Genomic DNA, 26,826 nt, shown 5'->3' on the forward strand with positions numbered 1-26,826 from the left:
GGGCTCACAGTCTTCATCCCCATTTTACAGATGAGGGAACTGAGGCCCAGAGAAGTTAAGTAACTTGCCCACAGTCACACAGCTGACAAGTGGCAGAGCTGGGATTTGAACTCATGACCTCTGACTCCAAAGCCCAGGCTCTTTCCACTGAGCCACGCTGCTTCTCTATTACACTATTACATTCTTACACTATTGTTAAGAATGTGCGTCTCTCCCCAGCTTGGTCTTTTGGTCCATAATCACAGTCTGTCAATACCCACCTTTGTCATCCTTCCCATTCTCCTCATGCTAAATCCTGCCTGTTTTCCCTACACACTTTCAATCAATCATATTTACTGAGTGCTTACTGTGTTCAGAACACCGTACTAAACTCTTGGGAGAATACAATATAACAAATGCAACAGAGTTGGTAGACACATTCCCTGTCCACAATGAGCTTCTGTCCACCTACACACCCATCTCACAATTTGAATACTGTGGCTACCTCTTCCTACTTCACTCTACTGCACTGTGTAGCATGTTTCATCTAAAATGTCATTCAGCTCACACATCTCCCACTTTGCTGTCATTTTGCTCTCTGAGAAGCAAAACCTCCTGACCATTGGTTTCAAAGGCTCCACCAATTCTCTCTTCATATCTCCCCTCTTCCCCTGCTACTTTTTTGCTTCTGCAGTAGTTCCTCCCGAACAAACCTTCTTGATGTCCTTTGTACTCAAGGTTCTTGCTTGGAACTCTCTCCTTCCTTCAAATTGGCCACATCCCAGTTCTCTGCCTCCTCCAAGCCCTAATGAAATCCAAACTCCTCCGGTAGGCTTTCTCCAATTAATTGACTCCTCCCCAGGACATATGTATCATATGTGTATATATATATATATATAGGCTCACAGCACTCTGTAAGTATTTTCCCCAGCACTTATTAGGTAAAGGACTTAAATTTCAGTACTACTACTAGGACATATGCTAATAGTAATGATAGCATTTGTTAAGTGCTTACTGTGTGTCAGACACTCTTCTAAGCACAGGGGTAGATACAAAGTTATCAGGTTGGACACGGTCCCTGTCCCAGATGGGGCTCACAGTCTTAATCCCTATTTTAGAGATGAGGAAACTGAGGCACAGTGAAGTGACTTGCCCAAAGCCACAGAGCAGGCAAGGGGCCTATCCGGCATCAGAAACAGGTCCTTCTGACTCCCAGGCCCTTGCTCTTTCCACTAGGCCAAGCTGCTTCACCTACTTAGGGTTTTCTGTTTTCTATTATTTTAGCACTTATTTCATTTTCTTATCCATTATTCATTCACAGTTAGATTTTCAGCTTTCCGAGGGTAGATATGATGGCTTTTACCTCAGTTGTATTCCCCAGATGCTTAGTATAATGCTCTGCAAAGTGGCCACCATAAATACTGATTGAGTGGCATTCTGATGACACTCCTACTTCAATTCTTTACTTCTTAGGTCTTTAATCCTTGACTACTTCTTATCTCACTGACTCTTTCACCATCATGTAGACCTTGTACTCCAGACAATCCTGTTTCCCCTGCTGTTCTCCACTGATGGAGTCTTGCCTCCTACTACAGAGGCCTGGCAGTCAGCAGGTCAAGGGTTTTAAATCAGACTCTGCCACTTGTCTGTGTGACCTTGGGCAAGTCACTTCTCTTCTCTGGGCCTCAGTTACCTCATATGTAAAATGGGGATCAAGACTGTGAGCCCCACATGGGACAGGGACTGTAACTCAATTTTCTTGTATCCTCCCAGCATTTAGTACGTGCTTGGCATTCCTCGTATCACTTTTGCACCATTCCACCCTTCCATTCCTCACCTTCACATCTTTCAAACCCCCATCAAGTACCTCTTTGGACCCCATGTTTGTGGAGTTTTTTTTATGTTCTTCCTTCTCTTGTTCTCTTCTATATTGATTGTCAAAGGCTTCAACATCCATTTGGATATCTCCAGCAGCCCCATTTACTTTCACTCACCAGGTCTCCTCCATCCCACCTTCCCCACACATCAACTTGGAAACACACTTGATCTCCTCAATTGCTAGAAACCGTGCCATTTATAACCACACCAACTCTGCAATATCCACATCACCTAATCTGCCACCGTAACCACATTCCTTTTCCTTCCCACAAAACTGTTCCCTCCCCACATAGAAACCTCCCTTTTTTTTAGCCTGGACTAGTGAAAAGAGCACAGGCCTGGGAGTCAGGGGACCTGGGTTCTAATTCTGGCTGTACCACTTGTCTGCTGTTTGACCTTGGGCAAGTTACTTAAATTCTCTCTGTGACTCAGTTTCCTCATCTATAAAATGAGGACCCAATACCTGTGGCCTAGTGGACAGAGCACATGCCTGGGAGTCAGAAGGACCTGGGTTCTAATCCAGGCTCCACCTCTTGTCTACTGTGTGACCTTGGGCAAGTCACTTTACTTCTCTGTACCTCAGTTCCCTCTTCTGTAAAATAGGATTAAGACTGTGAACCCTATGAGGGACAGAGTCTGTGTCCAACACGATTAGCTTGTATCTTCCCTAGTATATAGAACAGTGTCTAGCACATAGTAAGCACTTAACAAATACCACAATGATTATTATTATTCTCCCTCCTACTTAGCCTGTGAGTCCCCTATGGGACAGTAACTGTGTCTGACCTGATAAACCTCTACCTCCCCCAGCCCGTAGAACAATGCTTGACAGTATACTAAGTGCATAACGATTAGTTAGCACTCCTCAACTTATCCCAAGTCATTGGATCCCCCCTTGACTCCCTACCTCTCCTCTGATGCGCAAATCTGAATCAACCTCCAGCCCTGGATCCCTCCACAGTATGCTTCCTCTGCACTCACGCTGCAGGGCTCTGTTGATGAAAATTCAGTCACCATGATGACTTCTGCTTCTTCAACTTCACCCTCATTTGCTACAAACCCTGCCCTGTTTAACAGCAGTACGTCTCACTCCTTAACTCAAAGGCCTATTGACCCCTCCGATTATTTCAGAACTTTAAGTTCTTCGTACCTCCCGACCTCTCCTCTTCCCAACTAGTTTGGTATTGCAATTGAAGCCGCTAACCCTCAGCTCCTTCAACTCCCTTAACCCACCTCCCTCCTAGCCCCTATATTCACCCTTTTATCCTTCCCACATCTCTGAAGAGGAGCACTCCCACCTGCAACTCTGACCCTACCATTCCTCAATATCTAAGAACATATGCTCACACCACCATCCTTCCTGATTCCAGAGCCTGTCACCTTGGCAGCATCCTTAATTCCTTTTTCTCTCACACATTCAGTCTATTCCTATATTCTGTTTGCTTTTCCTCCACAATATTATCTGGATCTGCCCCTTTCTCTTTATCCAAATAGCTGCCTTTGTGGTTACAGGCATTCATCGTATCTTGGAGGCTATTAGCCTCCTGGTTGTTCTCCCTCTCCTTAGACTCTCTCCTGTCCAGTCTACAATTCCTACTGATGCTCAGATCATCTACCTAAAATGTTACTCATTCAATAGTATTTATTGAGCACTTACTATGTGCAGAGCACTGTACTAAGCGCTTGGGATGAACAAGTCGGCAACAGATAGAGACAGTCCCTGCCGTTTGACGGGCTTACAGTCTAATCGGGGGAGACGGACAGACAAGAACAATGGCACTAAACAGCGTCAAGGGGAAGAACATCTCGTAAAAATATGGAACGCTTCACGAATTTGCGTGTCATCCTTGCGCAGGGGCCATGCTAATCTTCTCTGTATCGTTCCAATTTTTTAGTATACTCTGCACAGGTCTCTCCATGCCTCTAAAACTTTCAATGGTTACCCATTTCTTTCTGTGTCAAACTCCTGGTCATTGACTTAAAGCACTGCATATGCATAGTCCATCTTACCTGTCCACTATCCTCTCTCATTTCTTTCCGGCTCACACCCTTCATTCTTCCAAAGCTCAAATTCTTACTGAATCCCTTCCTCAACATTTCACTGATGGATCCTTGGGTCCCCCTCTTCTTCCTGTTGAGAACTCACTCCCTCTTCAAATCTGGCAGACCTCAGTTCTCCACCATCTTCAAAACTGCCCTGAAATTTCACCTTTAATTGAAGTCTTACCTAGTTAAACTATCTCTTCTCCTGGTCACATCTTATCTTCTTACTTCTTACTTACTTACTTCTATCTTACTTACTTCTTCCTATCTGTAAATTTACTTACTTCTATCGTACTGACTTCTTCCTATCTGTAAATTTCTTCATTCTTTTCACCCTGTAGAGTGTAAGCTCCTTGTGGGTAGAAATGCTATTGTTTGATTTATTTGATCTTCTATCTCTTTACCACATTTGAGATGCACCCCCATTACTTTTAATAACAACAGTAATATTATTGTTATGATGCTTCCTGGCACATAGTAAACACTTGCGTGGCTCAGTGGAAAGAGCCTGGGCTTTGGAGTCTGAGGTCATGGGTTCGACTCCTGGCTCTGCCACTTGCCAGCTGTGTGACTGTGGGCAAGTCACTTAACTTCTCTGTGCCTCAGTTACCTCATCTGTAAAATGGGGATTAACTGTGAGCCTCACATGGGACAACCTGACTACCCTGTATCTACCCCAGCGCTTAGAACAGTGCTCTGCACATAGTAAGTGCTTAACAAATACCAACATTGTTACTTAACAATGACCATTAATAGAAGAAAAAATAGGTAAGCAATCCAGGTATTCTGTCCCCCACTGTGTTTATGAGGAGACTGACAAATAAAGAGGTTATGTGATTATCCCAAGGCCAGAGATCAGAGGAAGAACTGGGGAAAATATTATTTAGATCTCATTTTTTTTGCCACAGTGCTTCCCTAATTGTTTCTGTTGCTTAATCTTCACATGATGATGGCCAGTTCTATCTCCTATAAAATTAAATATCCATTCTTTCCTGCTTCCTTCAAAGACAAAACAACCATTTCCCTTTCCTTTGCAATTAGTCTTTGCACAATATAATCCACAACTGAATTCTGTTTTGGATTTGTCCTGATCAAACCCCATAAACTCTTGTTTATTGCCTAATCAGTCAAATTGATAGCTCTTCAGTATCCTTAGTCAGCAACATTCCCCTATGAGACAACCCAGTCTGGTATGTAGAAGCATATGACCATACCGTGCTGAATCCAACTGTGTATAATTTAGTTATGTTAATGATTCCTCTATACCTATAGCATTTTGAAGAGGGACACTCATTTTTTAGAATAAATTCCAAGCTGCCTTTAAAACTAAATCAGAACCCTCACCTCAACTTCCTCAGGTAAGGAGTCAAAGATAGACAGATCTAATTCCTGTGCATTATCCTTGAATTAAATGCCATCACTTTCTCATCTCTATTTTATATCCCTATAGCAAACTTAATCCTTCCCAAATCCCTCCTTTCAGAAATGTTTTTTTGTCAGGCATAACTGCACTCAGGATTTCTCCACCCTGGCCTTTAATTCCCTCTACTTTCACTCACTCTGAAAGAGTTGTATCCTCATGTACAGAATCAACTGTATACCTGGAACTCATGCATAAAGAACTACATTTACCGTGAAGCATAAAAAGTAGCTTCCAAACCTATGGCCAGTCATACATTTTAGAACCTCCTTCCAAAACATCCTCTTCATCTTATGAATCCTCTGTGGATATGTTTCCCAGGTCCCACAGCCATCTTGTTTCAGGAGCTCAAACTTCTCCCTTCCATCTCCAGGTTTGAGCTGCAAGGCCGTGAGGCAGGATTGGTAAAAACCCTTTTCTCTCCCTCCTTAAAATGTCTAGCTGAAAATCTACCCCTTCCCAACAGTGTTCATTTATGTCTTTTACCTTTTGTTTTTGATTCTCAAATTTTTAATGTATTTATCTGTGTGTCTGTCCTCCCCAACCTAGTGAGATGGGGACTGTGTCTGAAGTGAATATTTTATATTAAGGGCTTAGCACTTTGGAAACCCCTAATAAATACCTTAACTAATACATTCAGTAGTTTTGTTCTGCTACAGCAAATGCCCCCTTAAATCTGAGTCCCACATAATTTAAACTTTTTATGTGAGAAGGTATTTTTTAACCAGGGGAAACAATCTTAGATTAGCCAATTTAAAAAGCATGGATATTTCAAAATATTGGGAGCACTTTGTGTCTTGACATTTAACTGCTTTGGTGTTTAATCCTTAGCATGAGCATGACCTTATTAAATGTTTCAGTTAATGTGAGAAAACATGTAGGGTATTAAAAACATCTTCCCAACATTTCCCAAATAACATTCAGATGTAAAAGTCAATTTACGGGGACAATTTCATACCTCTTCAACCCTCTATGAGAATCATCAAATTATGTAAGAAGTGTTGCCTAAAACTGCAAAGGTGACTAACTCCTCAAGTTAGTTTTCTCCATTTATAAGTGACTGACAGGTTAGTTTAATTGAATGATCCATGTACTGTGTCTGTGGATAACTAACATTTATGACTATCTGAAAGATGATTGCAGTGGCTCCTGGTGAAAAAAAGCGAGTCTTTCTTGCTTCTGACAAAAACAAAATACTACCCAGGCACAGACTGTGATTCTGCTTCTTGAAACAAGTAAGGTTCTAACGGACAGGAACAAAAATCCTACCTAGATGTACCAGACTGGAATAGTCTACAATTGTATGCATTCTTTACAAATATATATGTGCACAATCCCCTACAGACTGTAAGCTCACTGTGGGCAGGGTACATTCCTCCCATCTCTGTTGTATTCTCCCAAGTGCTTAGAGTAGTGCTAAGCATACTCGATAAATACCATTGGTTGATGATGGAATATGTTAAAGTCAGAGTCGCTAAAAATCTGAATTTCTGGCTGATTCCTCTTCCTCCCACAGCTACTCATTCCCACTTGTAACACCTCTGCACATATCCTACTACTTTAACACTCATATAGTAATCCAATTTCCTTTTTCTTATCTGTAAATCATTTTAATATCTGCCTCCCCCCACCACAACAAGATTGTAACCTCTTCAACGGTAGAGATTGTGTCACCTAACTCTTCTGAATGCTTGGTAATCGTCCTGTGCACACTAGAGATGCTCAATAAATAATAGTGACTGATTAAAGATTGATTCAGTTTCACTCATTTCTATATTTCTGATCTCTCTGCTGCTCTCCAGCCTCTCATTTCTTCATGCTTTCAGGATATCTGTACTTGGATGTCCTGCCACCAACTCAAAATTAACATGCCTAAAACAGAACTCATTATCTACCCACCCAAACCCTATCCTCCCCCAGATAACATTACTACCCACCCCATTTCACAAGCCTGTAACCTTGGCATTAACCTCGATTCATCTCTCTCATTCAACCTGCATATTCAGTCAATCACCAAATCCTCTTGGTTCTACCTCTCGACATCTCTAGAATCTGCAATCTTACAATCCTGAAACTTTCAATCCTACTCTTTTGTATTGCACTGTGCCACACACTTAGTAGATTGCTCTGTACACAGTAAGACCTCAATAAATACCATTAATTGATCGATTCATTCATCTAGCAGCAGACTGGCTGGTAGCTGAAATGATCCCCTGATGTAGTTAAGGCAAACTATTCTTACAGAAGCTTCTAGCAAACTCATTTGAGTATGGCAAGAAAAGTCTACATTAGAGCTCTGTTCAGATTTAAAGATGACGTTTGAACCCTATCTTTTTATTTGGAATATTATTTATAAATATGGATTATGTCTCAATTTACAGTGTTATAGCAAGAATGATTATCTGAGTACCACTCTACCAAAATCCTCTGGATAGGAGATAGACAACCGAGAAGAATTATCTCCTATCAGAATTTTCAAAACACAAGCTTCCTTGATGCTTATCTGATTTCAAATATTTATTCCCCCAATGTATAGAATGAGCAGGGGTTTGGGTGGGGGGGGATCTAGATTTAGCCCATTTAAAGCTGGTGACTGGTTTACTAAGTATTAGAGCTGTAGCTACCTGTTCTGGGAATACTTTTGAAATAAAACCTAAATTTTTACTTTCATGAATGCCTTATGCATTTGACTGAGTGTAAATGATCATTCTGAAGTGTTCTTAATGTAGTACATTTTGTATCAAATCTGTGCAGACTTGGAGATACTGTGAAGGAAAATTCTATGTACTTCTATGTACTAATACTTACTGCATTTAAGACTTCTCCTTGGTTCAGTCACCACAACTCTTTTCCTATTGTAGTACATAAAGAAATACCACCCTCTGCCTAGTTTCAAACATATGAGGTCCCACTTGGACCCTAGTTTTGGATGTCAATATATGGATTCATTAAGTCTTCCAAGCTAGATCCTTCTACTTACGTGATGAGGGTGTACAAATTCAATATACTATATCTTGATTGAAAAATGTCAATCATAAGTTTTTGCTATAATTTTAAACTTCTAACATGATAGAAAAAAAAATTCCTTTGTTCTATAAAACAAAGGGTCAGCACTATTATATTTACCACAGACACAGTTAGAAACATAAATTGGGTTTTGCAGACTTACCTGCTGGTTTACGGGAAAGTTCCTGTTGATTTTTTTAATCTGTAAACAGAAAGAAAAACATAAAAGTGTTATTGAAAAAAATAGTTTGACCTATGATTACCATAATATTTATGAATTAACAGCATGTTGTATACAGAAATATTTTTATCTGTGCTGAATTAAAAAGAAATATTCCATTTGATATTCCAGTTGAACTACCCCAGAAAATATGCGAGAGTGTACAGAATGTCAGTCAGTCATATGCATTGAATACTTACCGTGTGCAGAGCACTGTATTAAGCGCTAAGGAGAACACCATACAATAGAGTTGGTAGATGTGATGTCTACCCATAAAGACCTTACAGTCTCGCCCCATACAAGAGTGGGAAAACTTCATAGCGGGCATTGTCATATATTTCTAGCCAAGAAGTTACAACTTTTTCAGAAAGAGACAAGATTTCTTTTTCTATGTAGTCTATTTTTCAATGAATTAACAATCCAGGACTGATCCTCACAACCAAAATCTGAATTCGTAACTAGGTCTTGGAGATCGAGCTTCCTAGAATTTATTTTCTCTTCAACCCTCTGATTTCCAATTGTTTCTGCCTCTCAAGAGGGCTCAGGAAACAGGCAATCCAAACACTGAAGGGTAAGGCATATCTGCCAATATATTGTTAGTAAGACCCTCAAATAGACCATAACATTTACACTAACCCAATTCAATGTATGACATTTTAAGAGAATGTCGGATCAATCCAGAGAGAATATATTTCCCATATAACATAACATCATGGTGTCGGACATTAACACCAAAAATGGAAATGGGTAAGTAGCAAGTTTGGAACAATCTCTTTACATTGCAACCTGAACATGGTGATTCGTCCTATCTTGCAGCTTGTGTTCTGAGAAGCTATGTGCCACAACCATATTTAAGGGTTTTCATCAAGGCTTAGTTTTATTTGCTTCTCTTTCCATTTCTGCATTTTGTTTATTTGAGCATGTTTGAAGTGGCAATCATCGAGAGGAACAGTTTGACTGAGATGCAGTGGGCAAGTTTAAATCCTGACTTGACTTGCCTATTACCTTCTAGACTGTGAGCCCATTGGTGGGTAGGGATTGTCTCTACCTGTTGTCGAAATGTACTTCCCAAGCGCTTAGCACAGAGCTCTGCACACAGTAAGCGCTCATAAATACGACTGAATGAATGAATTACTCAGGGTAGGCTTTCCATAGAAAGAGGCATTTTAGCATAGCCCCTCACAACACACTTAAGAAACAGGTTATACAATTGCATAGCATTCTGCACACAATAAGGGCTCAATATTCAATAAATACCATTGAACAAATGAATACATACCGTTGATTGATTAGATGGATGGCAAATTCTTCAATGGAGCAAACCTTTGAATGGCAAGGACCTGTATTTTACTTGTGTTTCGTGTTCCTAAGAGCCTAGCTCAATGCTCTGTATGCAATAGGCACTCAGGAAAATGGTGATATTGATTTTAATGACAAAAGCAAAAGGGAAATACACTCAGGGACCTGCCCAGACCAAGAATCATATTGAACAGTTTCTATGTTTTTAGTTCCAACATCAGCAGGATTCAGCTGCCCTGGGTACCTGATATATGGAACCTATAAATCTAGAAGAACTTTTATCAATCATTCATATTTATTGCACACTTATTGAGTGCAGAGCACTGTACTAAGTGCTTGGGAGAGTACAATGTATCAGAGTTGGTAGACATATTCCCTGCCCACTATGAGTTTACAATCTACTGAGGGAGACTGACATTAATCTAAATGAATTATGGCTTTGTATGGAAGTGCTGTGGGGCTGAGGGAAGGGTGACACAGAAAGGAATGGGAGAAGAGAAAATGAGGGTTTAGTGGAGGAAGGCCTCTTGGAGGAGATGAGCTTTTGGTGTGAAGCGGCATGGCGCAGTGAGAGACGGCATGACCTAGTGAGGAGTGGCATGCTCTAGTGGATACAGCACTTGCTTGGGAGTCAGACGGTCATGGATTCTAATCCCAACTCTGCCACTTGTCTGCTGTGTAACCTTGGGAGAATCACTTCACTTCTCCATGCCTCAGTTACCTCATCTGAAAATGGGAATTGAGAATCTGAACCCCAAGTGGGACCGGGACTGTGTCCAACCCAATTTATTTGTATCTACCCTAGGGCTTAGAACAGTGTCTGGCACATAGTAAGTGCTTAACAAATACCCAATACCTTAATCATCAATAAGGCTTTGAAGGTGGGGAGAGAGTTTAGGCATAAAAAGGTCAAGTGGGTCTCAAGGAACTTGACTAAGCCTGCTTTTGGATAAAATTTCTGTTATTTGGGAGATAACATGAAACAACTGGCATTGAAATATACTGAGGTTTTAATAGCACAGACAGACTGCTAACTTGTGAAACCACACCATTTGGAGGCGGGAACAGAGGAAAGACTCTTGGTGCCAGAAATTTACCTCTCCTTTGACAAACATAGAGGAAAATGAGAGGGCAAAAGAAATATTGGAAGGAGGCTGGTGAAGAAGAATCAAGAGAATATTCGATTATAAAAGTAATTTGGAAGAGATACATTTGTATTGGTTGAGGCAGAGAAGGTTCAGACTGAGTTGAAAGAATAGCAAATTTGGATGTCAGAACAGATTTTTTTTAATTATCTGAGCTGTGGTTTAGGCAGCTATGAAAAACCTTTTGGGAAATGAATGCCAGAATCCCTTCTTTTCTAATAGTATAGTATTATTATGGTTACTACTAATCAGAGTGATATTTTTCAAGTGCTTACTATGGGTCAAGCACTCTTCTAAGTGCTACGGTACTAAGAATAATGATATCTGTTAAGCACTTACTATGTGGAAAGCACCGATTGACCGAAACACTGTACTCAGCACTGAGGTCAATACAAGATAATAAGATCCCGTGTGAGGTTCACAGTCTAAGTAGGAAGGAGAACAGGTATTGAATCCCCATTTTTCAGATAAGGGAACTGAGCCCCGGAGAAGTTAAGTGACTTGCCAAAAGTCACACAGCAAACAAGTGGCGGAGACAGGATTAGGGCAGTGTGGCTTGGTGGATAGAGCAAGGGCCTGAAAATCAGAAGGACCTGGGCTCTAACCCCAGCTCCACTACACATCTGCTGTGTGACCTTGGGCAAGGCACTTAACTTCTCCAGTTCTCTGTTCCTCATCTGCAAAATGGGGATTAAGAGTGTGAGTCCCATGTGGGACAGGGATTGTGTCCAACCCGATTAACTTGTAACTACCCCAGTGCTATGGGCAGAGACGTCTTGACAGCACAATAATAATAATAATGTTGGTATTTGTTAAGTGCTTACTATGTGCAGAGCACTGTTATAAGTGCTGGGGTAGATACAGGGTAATCAGGTTGTCCCACGTGAGGCTCACAGTTAATCCCCATTTTACAGATGAGGTAACTGAGGCACAGAGAAGTTAAGTGACTTTCCCACAGTCACACAGCTGACAAGTGGCAGAGCCAGGAGTCGAACCCATGACCTCTGACTCTGAAGCCCAGGCTCTTTCCACTGAGCCACGCTGCTTCCCCTAAAGCAAGACAAGACCCCAGCATTTAGAACAGTTCTTGGCACCCAGTAACTACTTAACAAGTACAATTATTATTATTATTAGCTCAGGTCCTCTTACTTCCAGGGCGGTGCTCTGGGGTAGATATAAAATAAGCAGGTCGGACGCAGGTCTGGTGATGGATTAGGGCGATGGAGAAAAAGGCCATTTTAGGTGCACAGTGGAAGAGGTACGGTCACATCTGCCACTACTAACCTCCCACATCAATTTATTGCATCTGTTTTCACCCCCAGCTGTCCGGACCTCACCTGCCTCCTGAAGCCCCCACCTGGGAATGCTCCGAGGTGAGGACTGGGAAAGGGCTCCATCAATATAAACCTGTTTACTTGTACTGATGTCCATCTCTCCTCCCCCACCTCTCTCTCCCCACCGCCCTTAGACTGTGAGCTCACTGTGGGCAGGGATTGTCTCTATTGCTCTACTGTACTTTCTTAGTATAGTACAGTGCTCTGCACACAATAAGCACTCAATAAATATGATTGAATGAATGAATATAAGCATCATCCCCCCTTCTACCTGTGGTTCATGGAGCTAGAGGCAGGAGAATTATGATCCCTGGGAAGAGAGATGGTCACCCTAGTTCTAGTGACAAATACTGCACTCAAGACAGATAAACACAAAGAGGGTAATGAAATTAATTCAGGTGCTGAAACAGCACAATTCCTACAAGTGTCAGTTCTTGTAAAGAATGTTCCCTTGAATCACAGATCATTTCAACCAGACACCACAACATTGCTTATGACAGAAGGGAGGAAACATCTAAACTGCTGTCAGATTGTGTATATTGCTGGTTCAACTTTGACAATCAGAAGTCTTACAAAAGCATGGAAATGTTTTTCTGATTTTCTTTTCTTTTGGGAGCTACCTAAGTAAATCAGCAAAGTACCAGCAGGCCAGAGTAGGAAATGGGCATTTTAAAGCAGAGACAATCCAACTCAGTTGAGAACATATCCATTCGTCATCTTCACTTTTACTTCATGCATTATAACTATCTGAATCCTGCCTATCTTCCTTAGACATGTACAGTTTGTCAAAAAATGCACATTTTTGACAGGGAGGAAGGTTGTCTGCAAAGCAGAGGAAGAGCATTAGTTGAACAAACTCCCAAATTCCCAAGCCAATTTAGGTATTAAATAGTTGGACAGGATTTTATAGCAGATACTGTTACGCATGAAAATAAACACTTGCTCACACTGCAAAGCCAAAAATAAAGCAATCAATAGTATCTGTTGAACATCTGTGTTTAGAACATAATAATAATCATGGTTTTTATTAAGCATTTACTATGTGCTTGCACTGTTCTAATCACTGGGGTAGATACAAGGTTATCAGGTTGTCCAATGTGGGGCTCACAAGAACATGGGACTAAATGCTTGGAAGAGTACATAGAAGTAAAAGACACTGTTATTACCCTTGAGGAGCTTATAATCTAATGCTATCCGGGACAACCAAAGAATAATCAAGCAGTGGGCCTGGTGAAAAATGTCCTATGCACCCACGTTTTTATTCCTGTCTTCATGGGATCCCAGATTTGTAGGGTAAGTGGTATATAGGTATAGGAGATGCCTATAATGATTTGGGGAGCATCCCAAGTCAGTGAGCATGACCAGAATGGAGAGGGATTGCCACAGGAGTCAACCAATGCAAACTTGGCAAGCCAAGTAGAACTTTTACTGCCTCATGCTTTTTAGAAATGATTCCTTGAAGACATGGTAGTTGAAAAAAAGACACTTTAAGTCTTTAATATCGTAAATATGTTCACAACAGGGATAGGAGACTCATGATTTATTCGTTCATGGAGAACCGTTGACTTTTTCTGTGCTGAATGCAGGCCTTGCTAGTCATAAAAATCATAAGAGAGGGTAATGAAACAATTTTGCATAATTCAGGGACAAATTGCTTATTTCAAATCTATTTACATCGAGAACTGACAAAGTGTCCAGGGATCTTTTTGATATGGGGGCTTTGAAGATGGTTGCCTGGCAACTACACAATGTCATTTGGGTTGGTAACACTTTGATGCTTCACGAAAAAGTACAGAAGTGTCCCACAAGCACCATGACATAAATGTACATGAACACTGCCATTTCCAACATAACAGTGAGCTGAATTTTGCTGCTGGTGGGACTGATTGCCATTGAATGATGTGACATTGGTAAACTGGGGTGGCTGGGATGGTGGAGAGGAAAATAGAGAGAAACGGGAGTGGGATTACCTGGAATTTATTTTATTAATGATGTGTATATATCTATAATTCAATTTATTCATACTGATGCTACTGATGCCTGTTTACTTGTTTTGATATCTGTCTCCCCCCCTTCTAGACTGTGAGCTCATTGTTGGGCAGGGATTGTCTATGTTGCTGAATTGTACTTTCCAAGTGCTTAGTACAGTGCTCTGCACACAGTAAGCACTCAATAAATATGATTGAATTGTATGAATTAATGCAGTAGGTGCCCATATGCGTTCACCTCAGTTATGATGTGAATCAGTGAGTCAAATACATTTCATTCTACTATCCACTGAATAAAATGTGGAGGGATATCTCAAATCTCCCTACCCTACTATCTAACCTCTGAATTATTTCTTTGATTTGATCCAGGGAGAAAATTAATAGGATGCTAAGGGTCAGCAGAAAGCGTACAGAATAGAAAACAAAAAGCCTAGTTCTGCCGCCTTTTAAAATCCTACTAAGTCCACACTTGTATTGGTGGCCATGTCTTAGGGAAGACACAACAGAGGTGGGAAAGGTACAGAGGAAGGAAGCCAGATGATAACTGGATGGAGAAGCTTCCTTCAAATGAGGATACACCAAATATAATATGCCTTTAGTGTATAAAGGGCATGATCAAAGTCCTTAAAATCACACCAGGTGCAAATGGGGTGATGATTTTTCTTCATTTTATCTCACAAATCAAGGTGACACCCATTAAGTCTAAGAACCCTCAATAATTAAATTATGGTATTTGTTAGACTTACTATGTTTCAGGCACTGGGGTAAATACAAGATAATCATGTCAGGCACAGTCCCTGTCTTATATGGGGCTCACAATCAATCAGTGGAATTTACTGAGTGCTTGCTCTGTGCAGAGCACTGTACTAAGCACTTGGAAGAGTACAATATAACAGAGTTGATAGATATGTTCCTGCCCAAAACAAACTCACAGTCTCTGAGCCTATGTGGGAAAAAAACTATGAATTGCTTTTAATTCTGTATAAGCCCCAGCACTCAGCACAGTGATTAGTCCATGGTAAGATCTTAATAAATATCATCACTAGCAAATCAACCAGTAGTGCTATACTGGTGGTAGGATGCACTTTTCCCTATTTCTCCAAACCCTAAGCTTAAGTACCATAAAACTGAGGCTGCCTTATTCTGATCTCTTGCTGAGGAAGAGACAGCAATGTCATTCAACAACACACTTTGTGTTTGAAGTGCCCTATTTAGAAATACATTGTCACACAGAATTTGCAGGGAGTGACAAATGGTGACCTACTATATTTTCATAACCTCAGTGTGAAAGACATTGTCTCTCAACCACTTTACACCACATGGATATGATCTGAAAGGCAACATGCAAAAGACTTTGATTGATTTGAGAGGTACACATCTGACTATTCGAAGGTTAGAAATGTGAGAAGACACATCCATGATATCCATTGCTATTATTTTCAGACACAGAATACTGGAATGGTTACACCAACTAGAGAGAAGCAGCATTCATTCAATAGTATTTATTGAGCGCTTACTATGTGCAGAACACTGTACTAAACACTTATAATGTTGGTATTTGTTAAGTGCTTACTATGTGCCAAGCACTGTTCTAAGTGCTGGGGGAGATACAGGGTAATCAGGTTGTCTCACATGAGGCTCACAGTCTTAATCTCCATTTTACAGATGAGGTAACCGAGGCACTGAGAAGTCAAATGACTTGCCCAAAGTCACACAGCTGACAGGTGGCGGAGCCGGGATTAGAACCCATGACCTCTGGCTCCAAAGTCCGTGTTCTTTCCACTGAGCTATGCTATGTCAGCATGGTCTAGTAGGAAAATCACAGGCCTCGAGTCAGAGGATATTGGTTCTAATCCTGAGTCCACCACTTATCTGCTGTGCAACCTAGGCCAAGTCACTTAACTTCTCTGTGTCTCAGTCACATCATCTGTAAAATGGGGATTAAGACTGTAAGCCCCAGTGGGACAAGGACGGTGTCCAACCTAATTACCTTGTAGAAACCTCAGCTTTTAGTACAGTGCCTGGCACATAGTGAGCACTTCAGTACCATTAAAAAAATCCCCCCCAAAACAGAGGTCTGACCCACATTGAATCCTAAAAGACACGATACCTTTAACTGAGCAAAGTCAAACAAAGTCATTACTGGGTTCTAATAGCTTTTTCTTTCCAACAAGCTTTCAATGTTTTACAGAAGTTATCTCATTGAGAATCATATCTTGGCTATTTCAAATCTAGATTCCCACTGCAACATTTCCATGACTGAATTTTAGGCAGGTCATGTAGACATTAGTCATTCCAACAGTGAGGCTGGTGGGAGGGAGAGGAAGCCAAGGAAGTCCAACAGGGATGGAGTTGTACCCGTACTCTGATAGGTAAACGTGCCTGAAATATGTAACATGCCCTGAGGGTAGCCATTCTTTCTAATGCTCCAGATGAAATAGTTGCACTTTTAAAATGACCATTGATTTTGAATACTAAAACTAGAATTATCCGTGGCCCATTTCTACTTGAGAGGAATCTTTCACAGTGCTAGCCACCTGTCAATCTATCAGTAGTATTTATTAAGGGCCAATTGTGTTTAAAGCTTTGTCAAGAACCCAATCCCCACTTATCTGAGAGAATTTACAATTGGTGCACATCATACTCATTGTTTTGGGGAAACAAATTGAAAATATTAGCAAATTAGCACCCAGATTATAGGGGAAAGTTTACGAATTTTCTAAGGCTTTGTGTTTTTTTGACTGTTCTTAAGGGTATGACCAGGTTCGTTGGGTTAGTCTTAGTGAAAACCATGATTTTCCTAGCTACACCTTGGAAGTCATAGCTTATTTCAAAGTTGGTGAACAACAAATCCTTTAATGTCAGGCAAAGACAACAAACAAATAGCCATCAAATAGACCCTACATATTTGAATCAAGAATAATAGTTTGATACAGGCATTACTTAGTCCCTGGATTCAGCTCTAATTGAGCACTCCATTAAGGAGATTGGGCAGAACAATGGTAGGAGATTGTAACTCGGACAAACATTGATACTAAAAACCATCTGAATTTACAGCATTCTTAGAGGAAATAAAATTTAGGAATAATTATGAACAACTTAATGAGGATTCCTGACCCAAAACAAAGCAGCAATTAAAAGAAGTTAATTGAATGTTTGGATACATTATAAAAGGATAAAAGTAATATAAAGTATAAAGGCATGCTAAAACATGGGTTATTATTAAACAGCCAGATTACATTTTGCTCCGAAAATGCTTTATAATAATTATATTGTACTCCAGGTCGTTGGCATTCTGGTTTATCTCCACTTGACTGCTGAGAGGATTTAGAATTTTCACAACTTGGAGGTAAAAATGACATTGTTTATATGTGGAAGAATAGATATTGTACATTTTTCTGAATTCTAGAATACTTTTACCCTTTGTATTTTTGTTCATTTGATTTTCTGGATTATTTCACTGGGTGTCCCTGCCTCCAGACTCTCCCCTCCAGTCTAAACCACATGTTTTTGTATGGATCATCATCTTGAAGAAACACTCATCTCATACCTCCCCTTTCCTCAGAACCATTTATTAGTTTCGTATTTTCACCCATACCAAGCACAAACTCTTCTCCACTGGCTTCAGAGATCTCCACCAGCTTTATTCAAAGCATATGTCAGTCCTTTTCACCCACTCTTCCCCAGCTTTCTCATTTCATTCATCCTAAACCAACTTTTATCTAAGCCACACTCTCTATTCTCCTTCCTTCATTCAGTCATAGTCAATGAGCACTTACTGTGTGCAGAGCACTGTAATAAGTATTTGGGAGAGCACAAAATAACAGTAAACAGATACATTCCCTCAATCATTCTGTTCCACCAAACTCTCCCCTCTTAATCCAACCACAACTCTCAGAGCTCTACTACAATCCCTCTTTCTCCAACAGACTTCTTTAAAAATGGTATTTGTTAAACGCTTACTATGTTTCAGACACTTTCCTTAGCACTGGGGAAGATACAAGCTAATCAGGTTGGACACAGTCCATGTCGCATGGTCATAATACCTATTTTAGAGATGAGGTAACCGAGGACCACAGAAGGTAAATATGCCCAAGGTCACAAAACAGACAGGTATGGAGCTAGGATTAGAACCCAAGTTCTCCGACTCCCAGGCCTGTGCTCTTTCCACTAGGACATGCTGCTTCCTCCATTACTTCCCAGTATCTCAAATCACAGCAACCCACCAGACACCTAGCACTTACATATTCATTTATCCATTCCCTCTGCACAGATTGCAAGCCCCCTGTGGGCAGGGAGGATGTCTCACACTTCTGTTATACTTCCCCAAATGCTTAGTACAGTGCACTGCCTCCCACAGGGTGCTCAATAAGCCCCTTTACTTCTACCACTATTCCTAATTTGAAGTCTCACCTTGTAAACACCATGACTGGTTTTTAGACTGTGAACCCCCTGAAGTCTGGGGAATGTGTCTCAGTCTTTCTGAGCCCTTGGTAATACTCAGAACACAATAAACCCTACTATTACTACTACTATTTGTTGCCTGAATTACTGAAAGCTCCTGAAGTTCCAGAGGGGGGAAAAAAAGTATTGGGAGGCAAAAGTATTTATATCTTGAAGCAGTTGATGGATGCAATGAAGTACCAGTAAAAGCCATATTTTGAGTGGACACATAGTACAAATAACTTTGTCTAATTTCATGGGAAAGAAAGAATGACATTCCTATGTACTCATGTGTACCAAAGAGAGAGATATCGCAAAGGAGTGGGTTCCTAATTTGGTCATGGGCTGAGTTGCTCCTTATTGAACACCTCCCTAGATTGGTTTTTTTTCTGTGTGTGAGTGTGCATTTGTTCATTTGGTTTTGTTTTGTTTTTGGTACTGGTTAAGAACTCACTATGCGCCGGGTACTATACTAAGCACTGGGGTAGATGCAAGGTTCATTCATTCAATTGTATTTATTGAGCGCTTACTGTGTGCAGAGTACTGTACTAAGTGCTTGGAAAGTACAATTCCTCAATAAAAAGAGACAATCCTTGCCCACTCTGGGCTTACAGTCTAGAAGGGGGAAGACAGACATCAAGACAAATAAATTGGTAATCACGTTGGACACAGTCCATGTTACACATAGGGCTCCAGGTTTAATCCCTCCTTGTCAGATGAGGTAACTGAGGCCCAGAAAAGTTAAGTGACTTGCTCAAGATCACACAGTAGATACATGGTGGAGCTGGGATGAGAACCCAGGTCCTACTGACTCCCAGGCCCGTGCTCTATCCACTAGACCACATTGCTTCACCATTCATTCATTCAGTAGTATTTACTGAGCACTTACTATGTGCAGAGCACTGTACTAAGTGTTTGAAATATACAATTCGACAACAGATAGAGACGATCGCTGCCCATAGACAGGCTTACAGTCTAATGGAACTTCAAGGTATCTTCAAAATGACTCTCCCCACCATGTCACAACTTGAAGGCCAATGAACACATCCAGTGTACTTAAATGAAATGCTGACCAAAGTCACTCATTGAGGAGCAGTCCACTCACACTCTCCAAAAATACAAACCCTTGATATCTTTTAAGTTACTGAATGCAGCTAATACAACTTTGTTCCTGTCTCTACTAGCTATTCACCTTTTGCACTTTAAAATAGAAGTCGGGCAGCAGTGAAGCAACAACCTGTCTTTAAAATGTGAAGAGTCTTCACAATGAAACTAAATAAAAGTAGCAAATAATTCACATTTTTGAAAACTGGCAATGGGTACTTTAAATAATAAACTGGCTCAGTGAGTATGACACGTTGAAAGGAAAACTTGCTCTTTAAACCACGGAAACTCAAATTCCTCCAGGAGGTTTTTCTCCTGTTTAATGTTGGACAGTAAGGCTGAAAACATATTGGTGAGCCTAGCAACAATATCAGTTATTAGTAAGTGAAAAATGAGTCTAACCTTAAAGAAGCGAAAGTCAGTGTCAAAGCACAATAACTTGGATGGATAAAATACAACATCATAATTGTAGCTTAGATAACAATGCTAGTTTCTTATGGAGATTCATTACTGAAGCTATCAATTGCCTTTGCTCTGAAGAAACCAGATAATGTCTTAGAGAAGAATACAGCAAAACATCTTATTATAAATATTATAATCATACTCAGCTCTACTTTTACTGGCTGTAGTAAATCCTGCTTCTAAATCCATGTTCAATCGATAATTATAAGGTATGTGAACGTCCGCTCATATATACCTGTTTCTCAGAAGCATAGTAAAACATCTTACTTCACATGTTCCTTAAGGTAAAATTCCTAGAGTTAAGGAAAACTAAAATCAGTGTGAATTACCTCTATGCAAAGTGTTATAGATTAATGTAGTCCATGTTAGTTTTAAAGGTGGAAATGGAAAATAAATACCCGGGAGTCAATCAATGTACAACCCAAGAAGTCTATATTATTGTGTCAGAATCTCTTGTATGAACTGTTATTCTTCTTGAAACAATTGCAACATTACATCCAGCCACGTGATATTTATTGACGGCTAACTCCAAGTTTCTATTTATCATCATTCCAAGACTATCATCTGAAGGTAACAAAGGGTCTTGGTAAATATCTTTTGCTGTACACTCAAATTTGAAACAATCTATTTACATCACTATAGCTCATGTCTTCCGTAAAGTTATATTTTGTTTTCTATATTATTTTTCCTCCTCTTGCTGCAGCACATATCCAGGCTCCTTTAATCACTTCTAATCCAATGATCCCCATCAAATGACAGCATATGGGAGGGGGAGGAAGACTTGGCTGGACCATCAGCCTCTGAAGGAGGGGGGTGACAGTGCGAGAAGAGTCAGTGGAAGAGGGGAGTCTAGGGTGAAGCAGCGACAGGACCATAGGAATCTAGAAGTGTCTTCTAGACTCAAGAGCACAACACTGACATGAAAACTGTGTCCATGTAGGTGATGGACACTGAAAAGGACTCTTTGGCACCTCCCCAAATACAGCAATGCACTTTGGATGGGTGTTAGAGAGCAAGGTCACAGACTGGTTCATCCCAGGTTCTCTCACTCTACCCTCTTTCTCCCCCACGATCGTTAGCATATTCTGGAAGGGTTCAACTAGGGAGAAAAGCTCAACCTTTCCCCTAAAAGGGAATTTACCCAAATTGAAATAATTTCATTTTGTCTTTTAAAAATAATAATAATAATAATGATAATGTTGGTATTTGTTAAGCGCTTACTCTGTGCTGAGCACTGTTCTAAGCGCTGGGGTAGATACAGGGGAATCAGGTTGTCCCACGTGAGGCTCACAGTTCATCCCCATTTTACAGATGAGGTAACTGAGGCACAGAGAAGTTAAGTGACTTGCCCACAGTCACACAGCTGACAAGTGGCAGAGTCGGGATTCGAACCCATGACCTCTGACCCCCAAGGCCGGGCTCTTTCCACTGAGCCATGCTTTTTGTCACACAGAATGCAATGGTTTTGCTGTCATCTCTAAAGGGAGATGCTTCTTGAACTGGGGACTGTGGATAGTCACAGGAACCCAATACCATAGTTACAAGAAGTACTTAGTACAGTGCTCTGCACACAATAAGCACTCAATAAATACCACTGACTTAATAAATATCACTGACTAGTATGAGACAAATGAGGGAAGTTCACTTTTACTAATGGGCTGTTCACTTGGAAGACTAAATGTTCCCTTAGAAAGAATTAATCCTCTTCACACATTCTATCTCGCATATTAACCCTTTCACCCTCATCCCTTATCTACCACCTCCCACTCTTCAACATCAAGAGAAGAGCAGCAAACGAATCGAGAACAAAAATCCCCCTACAAAAAGCCGCAGGACAGGATCCAGATATGAAGGAAAAGACAGGACGAGGAAAATGTCCACAACTCAAACAGGCTGGAAAGCTAATATCAAGCTTTCTCTGGAGAGGTCTTGGGCAGGATTGGTATGGGAGAGTAGCAGTAGAATTTATTGAGCAACCACTTGATGCCGTGTTCTAAACTTGCCACTTGGAAAGTGTAGAATAATGAAGCGGTATGTTCCCTGCTAACAACAAGGTCACTTACAGCCTCAAAAGTGCCGTTGCTTCAATTACTCATCAAGCCGTCTTCTATTTTAGTGATGGTACATTAAGGTCAAATCATGGGCTTTCTAGATTTAGAAACCAAACTGACTTGGCAATCATTGCTTTACTAATGAAATACACAAATAAATGCCTGTTTAGTAAACAATGTATATATATTTTTTGCCAGCCATCATAGGAGAACACTTTTGAACCAGTACTTTAGAAGCCACTCCCCATAAGAAAATGACACTGCTATTACTCCAAGCTATAGCTGAGTACAAATTGAATTATGTTTCCATAAAACAGTCCTCTTTCCCCACCAAAATTAAAGCAACACTAAACCTAACGGATATTGCTTAAACTGTACCCTGAAGACTGCCAAACCTGAGAATCGGCAGCATGCCAGGGAGAAGGAGGTTCTAAATCAGAAATCCTCCACTAAGAAAGCCAGTCTGGGAATCCTCAAAAACCTAAATCCACAGCAAGACATATCAGGTTGCTTAATCTGTGGGAACAGATAGAAAGTGAAAGGCAGTATATGAGATGGCCAGGGTTTTAACTATCCCTCTATAGCTTGTGCAGGTAAAAGGGACATGGATTTCAGCTTAGGTATTAATGACACTTAAAACCCCAAATGGTCTGGCAATAACTACCCTACTGAGAAAGATTAGTGAGATCAGAAACAAGCCAAATGTATTCAAAAAGTTGTAGTGGGTGTCATCCCTACGGAGCTTTTGCCGTAAGTGGCCTGCTGTTTGCACCGGTGAACATTTTGATTCTGGGTGGAATACAAGGAGATGGTTTTAATTTATAAAGTTCCATCTGGTCTTCAGTTCCATTTACCTCAGATAACCCCTTAACTTCTCCATTTTCATGCAGTCAAAATTATTCAGGACTCCCGCTGAGATGATTAAACAGAAGAAGAGCAATGAGAGACGGTAAGACAGAGTCTGAGGATGACATTCTGAGCTCTCTCTGGTCAGGTCTGGTTCTTTCTAGTGACGGATGACGGTCAAGACTGTTCTCCAGGAGGGAGTTCAAACACTACTAATTTATGGAGACTTTTTCTCAAGTAGCATTTTTAGTGGGCTCCTTTTATATCAGCAATAAACCATGTCCCAGAATAAAAAAAAAATGTGAGCTCTCTTTTGGTTGAGAGATCATTAATAATAATTTATAACTGATATTCATTATACTTTTATGAATAAAATTCTGACATTACCCTTACTTTGAGATAAATTAATATAATGTGGTTTAAAAAGCCTACCATGTTCACACTCCACATATCCAGAAAACTCTGTTGTCTGAACCTGCAGCTTTTGGTCAGGGGAGCAATGTTAAACCTGCAGGCTGTAATAATAATAAAAATAACAGTGAAAGAGCTAAACAAATACTACTGTATGTGCCAAGTACTTTACTAAGCACTGAGGTAGATATAAAATAATCTGGTCAGACATAGTCCTGTCCCATATGGGGCTCTAAGTAGGAAAACAGCTTTAATCCCCAGTCTAGAGATGAGGAAGCTGAGGCACAGAGAACTTTAAGTGATTCACTGACGGTCACCCAGTAGATAAGTGGCAGAGCCGAAATTAGAACCCACATCTTCTGAGTCCATTCATTCATTCATTCATTCAATGGTATTTATTGAGCATTTACTGTGTGCAGAGCACTGTACTAAGTGCTTGGAAAGTACAAGTGGGCAACAGAGACAATCATTACCCAAAAACGGGCTCACAGTCTAGAAGGGGGAGACAGACAACAAGACAAGATGGGCATAGCCTGTGCTATTTAAACTAGGCCAAGCTGCTTTTCCAACCTTGTATTATCATGGTATTTGTTAAGCACTTGCTATATGCCAAGCACTACTAAGCCCTGGGGCAGTTACAACATAAGCAAATTGGACACAGTCCCTGACCCACAGAGCTCACAATCTGAGCGGGAGGCTCAAAGTCTAAGATTTAATATATGAAATCTAGGCAGCTCTAATTTAGCTATAGAGCAGGGTTCCTGGCACCAACTCCCAAGTCTAGATCCCATAAGCGTCAGAAGAAGCTAGGAGATTGGCACTAGAGAAATCAGAATCACTGAAGTCACGCTTGCCGATGAATGGCATTTTTGCTGTTTTGTCAGACTATTTAATGTGATGGTTAAAATAATTTTAAGGCAAATTTTAAATACTATATTATCGTGGAGAACTTTAATAATGGGGCATAGAGGAGCAGTCTTGATTTGATTCCCCATCATTTTAATGAATTTGAATTTTGCATGTGCCATCAGTTGATATCACTCTTATAAACATTATGTTGAAAAGTTTTCCTTTAGAAATGTTCAGCTAGATGCACAAGTGAGGAGCTACTAAGGACAGACTATAGTAGTCAACAGTGATGAGAAACCTCAAAATGGTACAGATCTAGAAATTAAATTAAATCATTTATTTATATTAATATCAGTCTCTCACTCAGACTGAGAGTTTGTTGTGGGAAGGGAACGTTAGAGACACGTAGTTAGTTGTTGTGAGCAGGGAACTAACCACTGCTTAATGTTATACAATACTCTCCCAAGCTCTCAGTTCAGTGATCTGAACACAGTAAGTGCTAAATTAATACCATTAAGTGACTGAGGAACTAGGGATAGGGTTGAAGAATTCTCATATTCTCCACCCCAGGCAAACTATTCACATGTTTTCTACCCCTTCTATGGGTATCTACTGCCTGTTTTCAGAGCTGCCAGACCATCTGTGATGAAAATGCTTTCACTTGGAAAACATTTTTATACAATTGATAGTTAAGACTTATTAAAGTATTGTGTTCCTTTGATTTGTTGCACAATATTGCACATCTCTCTTTTGATATTTACTCAAATTCACTTAAATATCAAGCATTTTAAACAGATATGTGATAGAAATCTGGTCACTGTGGCAAACACCCTGGGCCCAGTTATAAAAGGAGGAACATTTTGGCCAGACCTGGTTGTGAGAGGTGGGGTAGGTACTGAAAGAGATGGAATGGGTATGGTTTGATTAAGTCACCAGCACACTTTCCCGTGCCTTCGCTTTCAAGCACAGCCAAAACATTTACTAAGAAGCAACAGGGTCTAGGGGAAAACAGCACAAGCCTGGGAGTCAAAGCTAGGCTCTAATCCTAGCTCAACCACTTGCCTGCTGTGTGACCTTGGGCAAGTCACCTAACTTCTCTGTATCTCAATTCTCTACTTGTAAAAGGGGGATCAAAACCTGCTCCCCCTCCCGCATAGACTGGGAGCCCCACTTGAGACAGGGGCTGCGACCTGATTATCTTGTATCTATGCCAGAGCTTAGTGCAGTGTATGGCACATAAGTGCTTAACAAATACCACAATTGTCATTATTAGATCCAAATTAAATCTTTTTTCATGTCCTGGCCTTTTTCAGAAGCACAGATTTGGTAAATGTTTCAACAGTTCGCTTTACTTCTCAAAGCACTGGTAAAGGTCTTACTTTGTACCTACAGTTCCAGATCATGAAAACCTACTGGCTCTTCTCTTCCATACTCACTGAGGCCAACTTTCTCCACTGATCACCAAGAGAAACCTTTGTAGTTAAAGTCAGTGCCATTAAGTTTACAGTTATAATAAAAAATGTCCCTTTCATTCTGTTACCCTACAGAGAGAGAATCGTATATCAAAAGAAAACAGCACAGTGTGGCCAATCAAAAATTGAAGAGGACAAGGACCAAACATTTAGCTAGCAAACTCAGCAGGAGATTGTCAGACCCTTCTCAGAGCCTATCTTTACAATTTCAGGAAAAACTATGCAGAATAAAATTGTGTTACTGACTAAAAAGAAGCATGACCATCAGGTAGGGCTTGAAATAAGCAAGACTATTTACATCATTAACACGCTTTACATCATTCTGCCCCTCTAGGCCATAAGCTCACTGTGGGCCAGGAATGTGTCTGTTATATTGTTGTGTTGTACTCTCCCAAGCACTTAGGACAGTACTCTGCACACAATAAGCATTCAATAAATAAGACTGATTGATTGATAACACCTGAAGATGGAATATAAGGGCAGAAACACCAAACGGTGAAAGGGTTTGTGGGGGGTTTTTTTACCACTTTTTCTGGTGGCCTCCTTCACTGGACTGAACCTTGACATGAGAAATTTATATATAAGCAGTGCTCATCATTATAGATATAGAAATTTCAGGAATAAACAAAGGCAAGAACAACTGGCCATCAGTGCAAGATGGGCCAAAGTTTTAGCCAGGGCATTATCAATTCTATGCATTGGAATTTTTTTTTCTAAAATTGCTTATGATGATCTTCAGAACTGTGGGACAGTCCTGGTAAAACTGTGAGAGAGAGCCTACCCACACTAAACCTTTTATTTAGAGTTGTTTTCATTCTTATTCCTCAGCGGTAGCTATAATTAGTATGTTTCTTCTAATCTGTTCCTGTGTCTGAG

At 40.5% G+C, this 26,826-nt stretch overlaps 1 protein-coding gene and 1 pseudogene across 3 annotated transcripts in view; both read right to left on the minus strand.

Annotated features, from left to right (window-relative positions):
- SNTG1 (syntrophin gamma 1) overlaps positions 1-26,826 on the minus strand; it is a 426,064-nt gene that overhangs the window by 90,811 nt on the left and 308,427 nt on the right. For all 3 annotated transcript variants that reach the window (XM_039912673.1, XM_003428461.4, XM_039912672.1), the window contains one exon: positions 8,490-8,528. In XM_039912673.1, the coding sequence (XP_039768607.1) occupies positions 8,490-8,528 (39 nt within the window). The remainder of the gene's footprint in view (positions 1-8,489; positions 8,529-26,826) is intronic.
- LOC114813409 lies at positions 3,668-3,768 on the minus strand (annotated as a pseudogene).

This window comes from Ornithorhynchus anatinus, chromosome 7 (genome assembly GCF_004115215.2).
Source record: "Ornithorhynchus anatinus isolate Pmale09 chromosome 7, mOrnAna1.pri.v4, whole genome shotgun sequence".
NCBI classification, from domain to species: Eukaryota; Metazoa; Chordata; class Mammalia; order Monotremata; family Ornithorhynchidae; genus Ornithorhynchus; species Ornithorhynchus anatinus.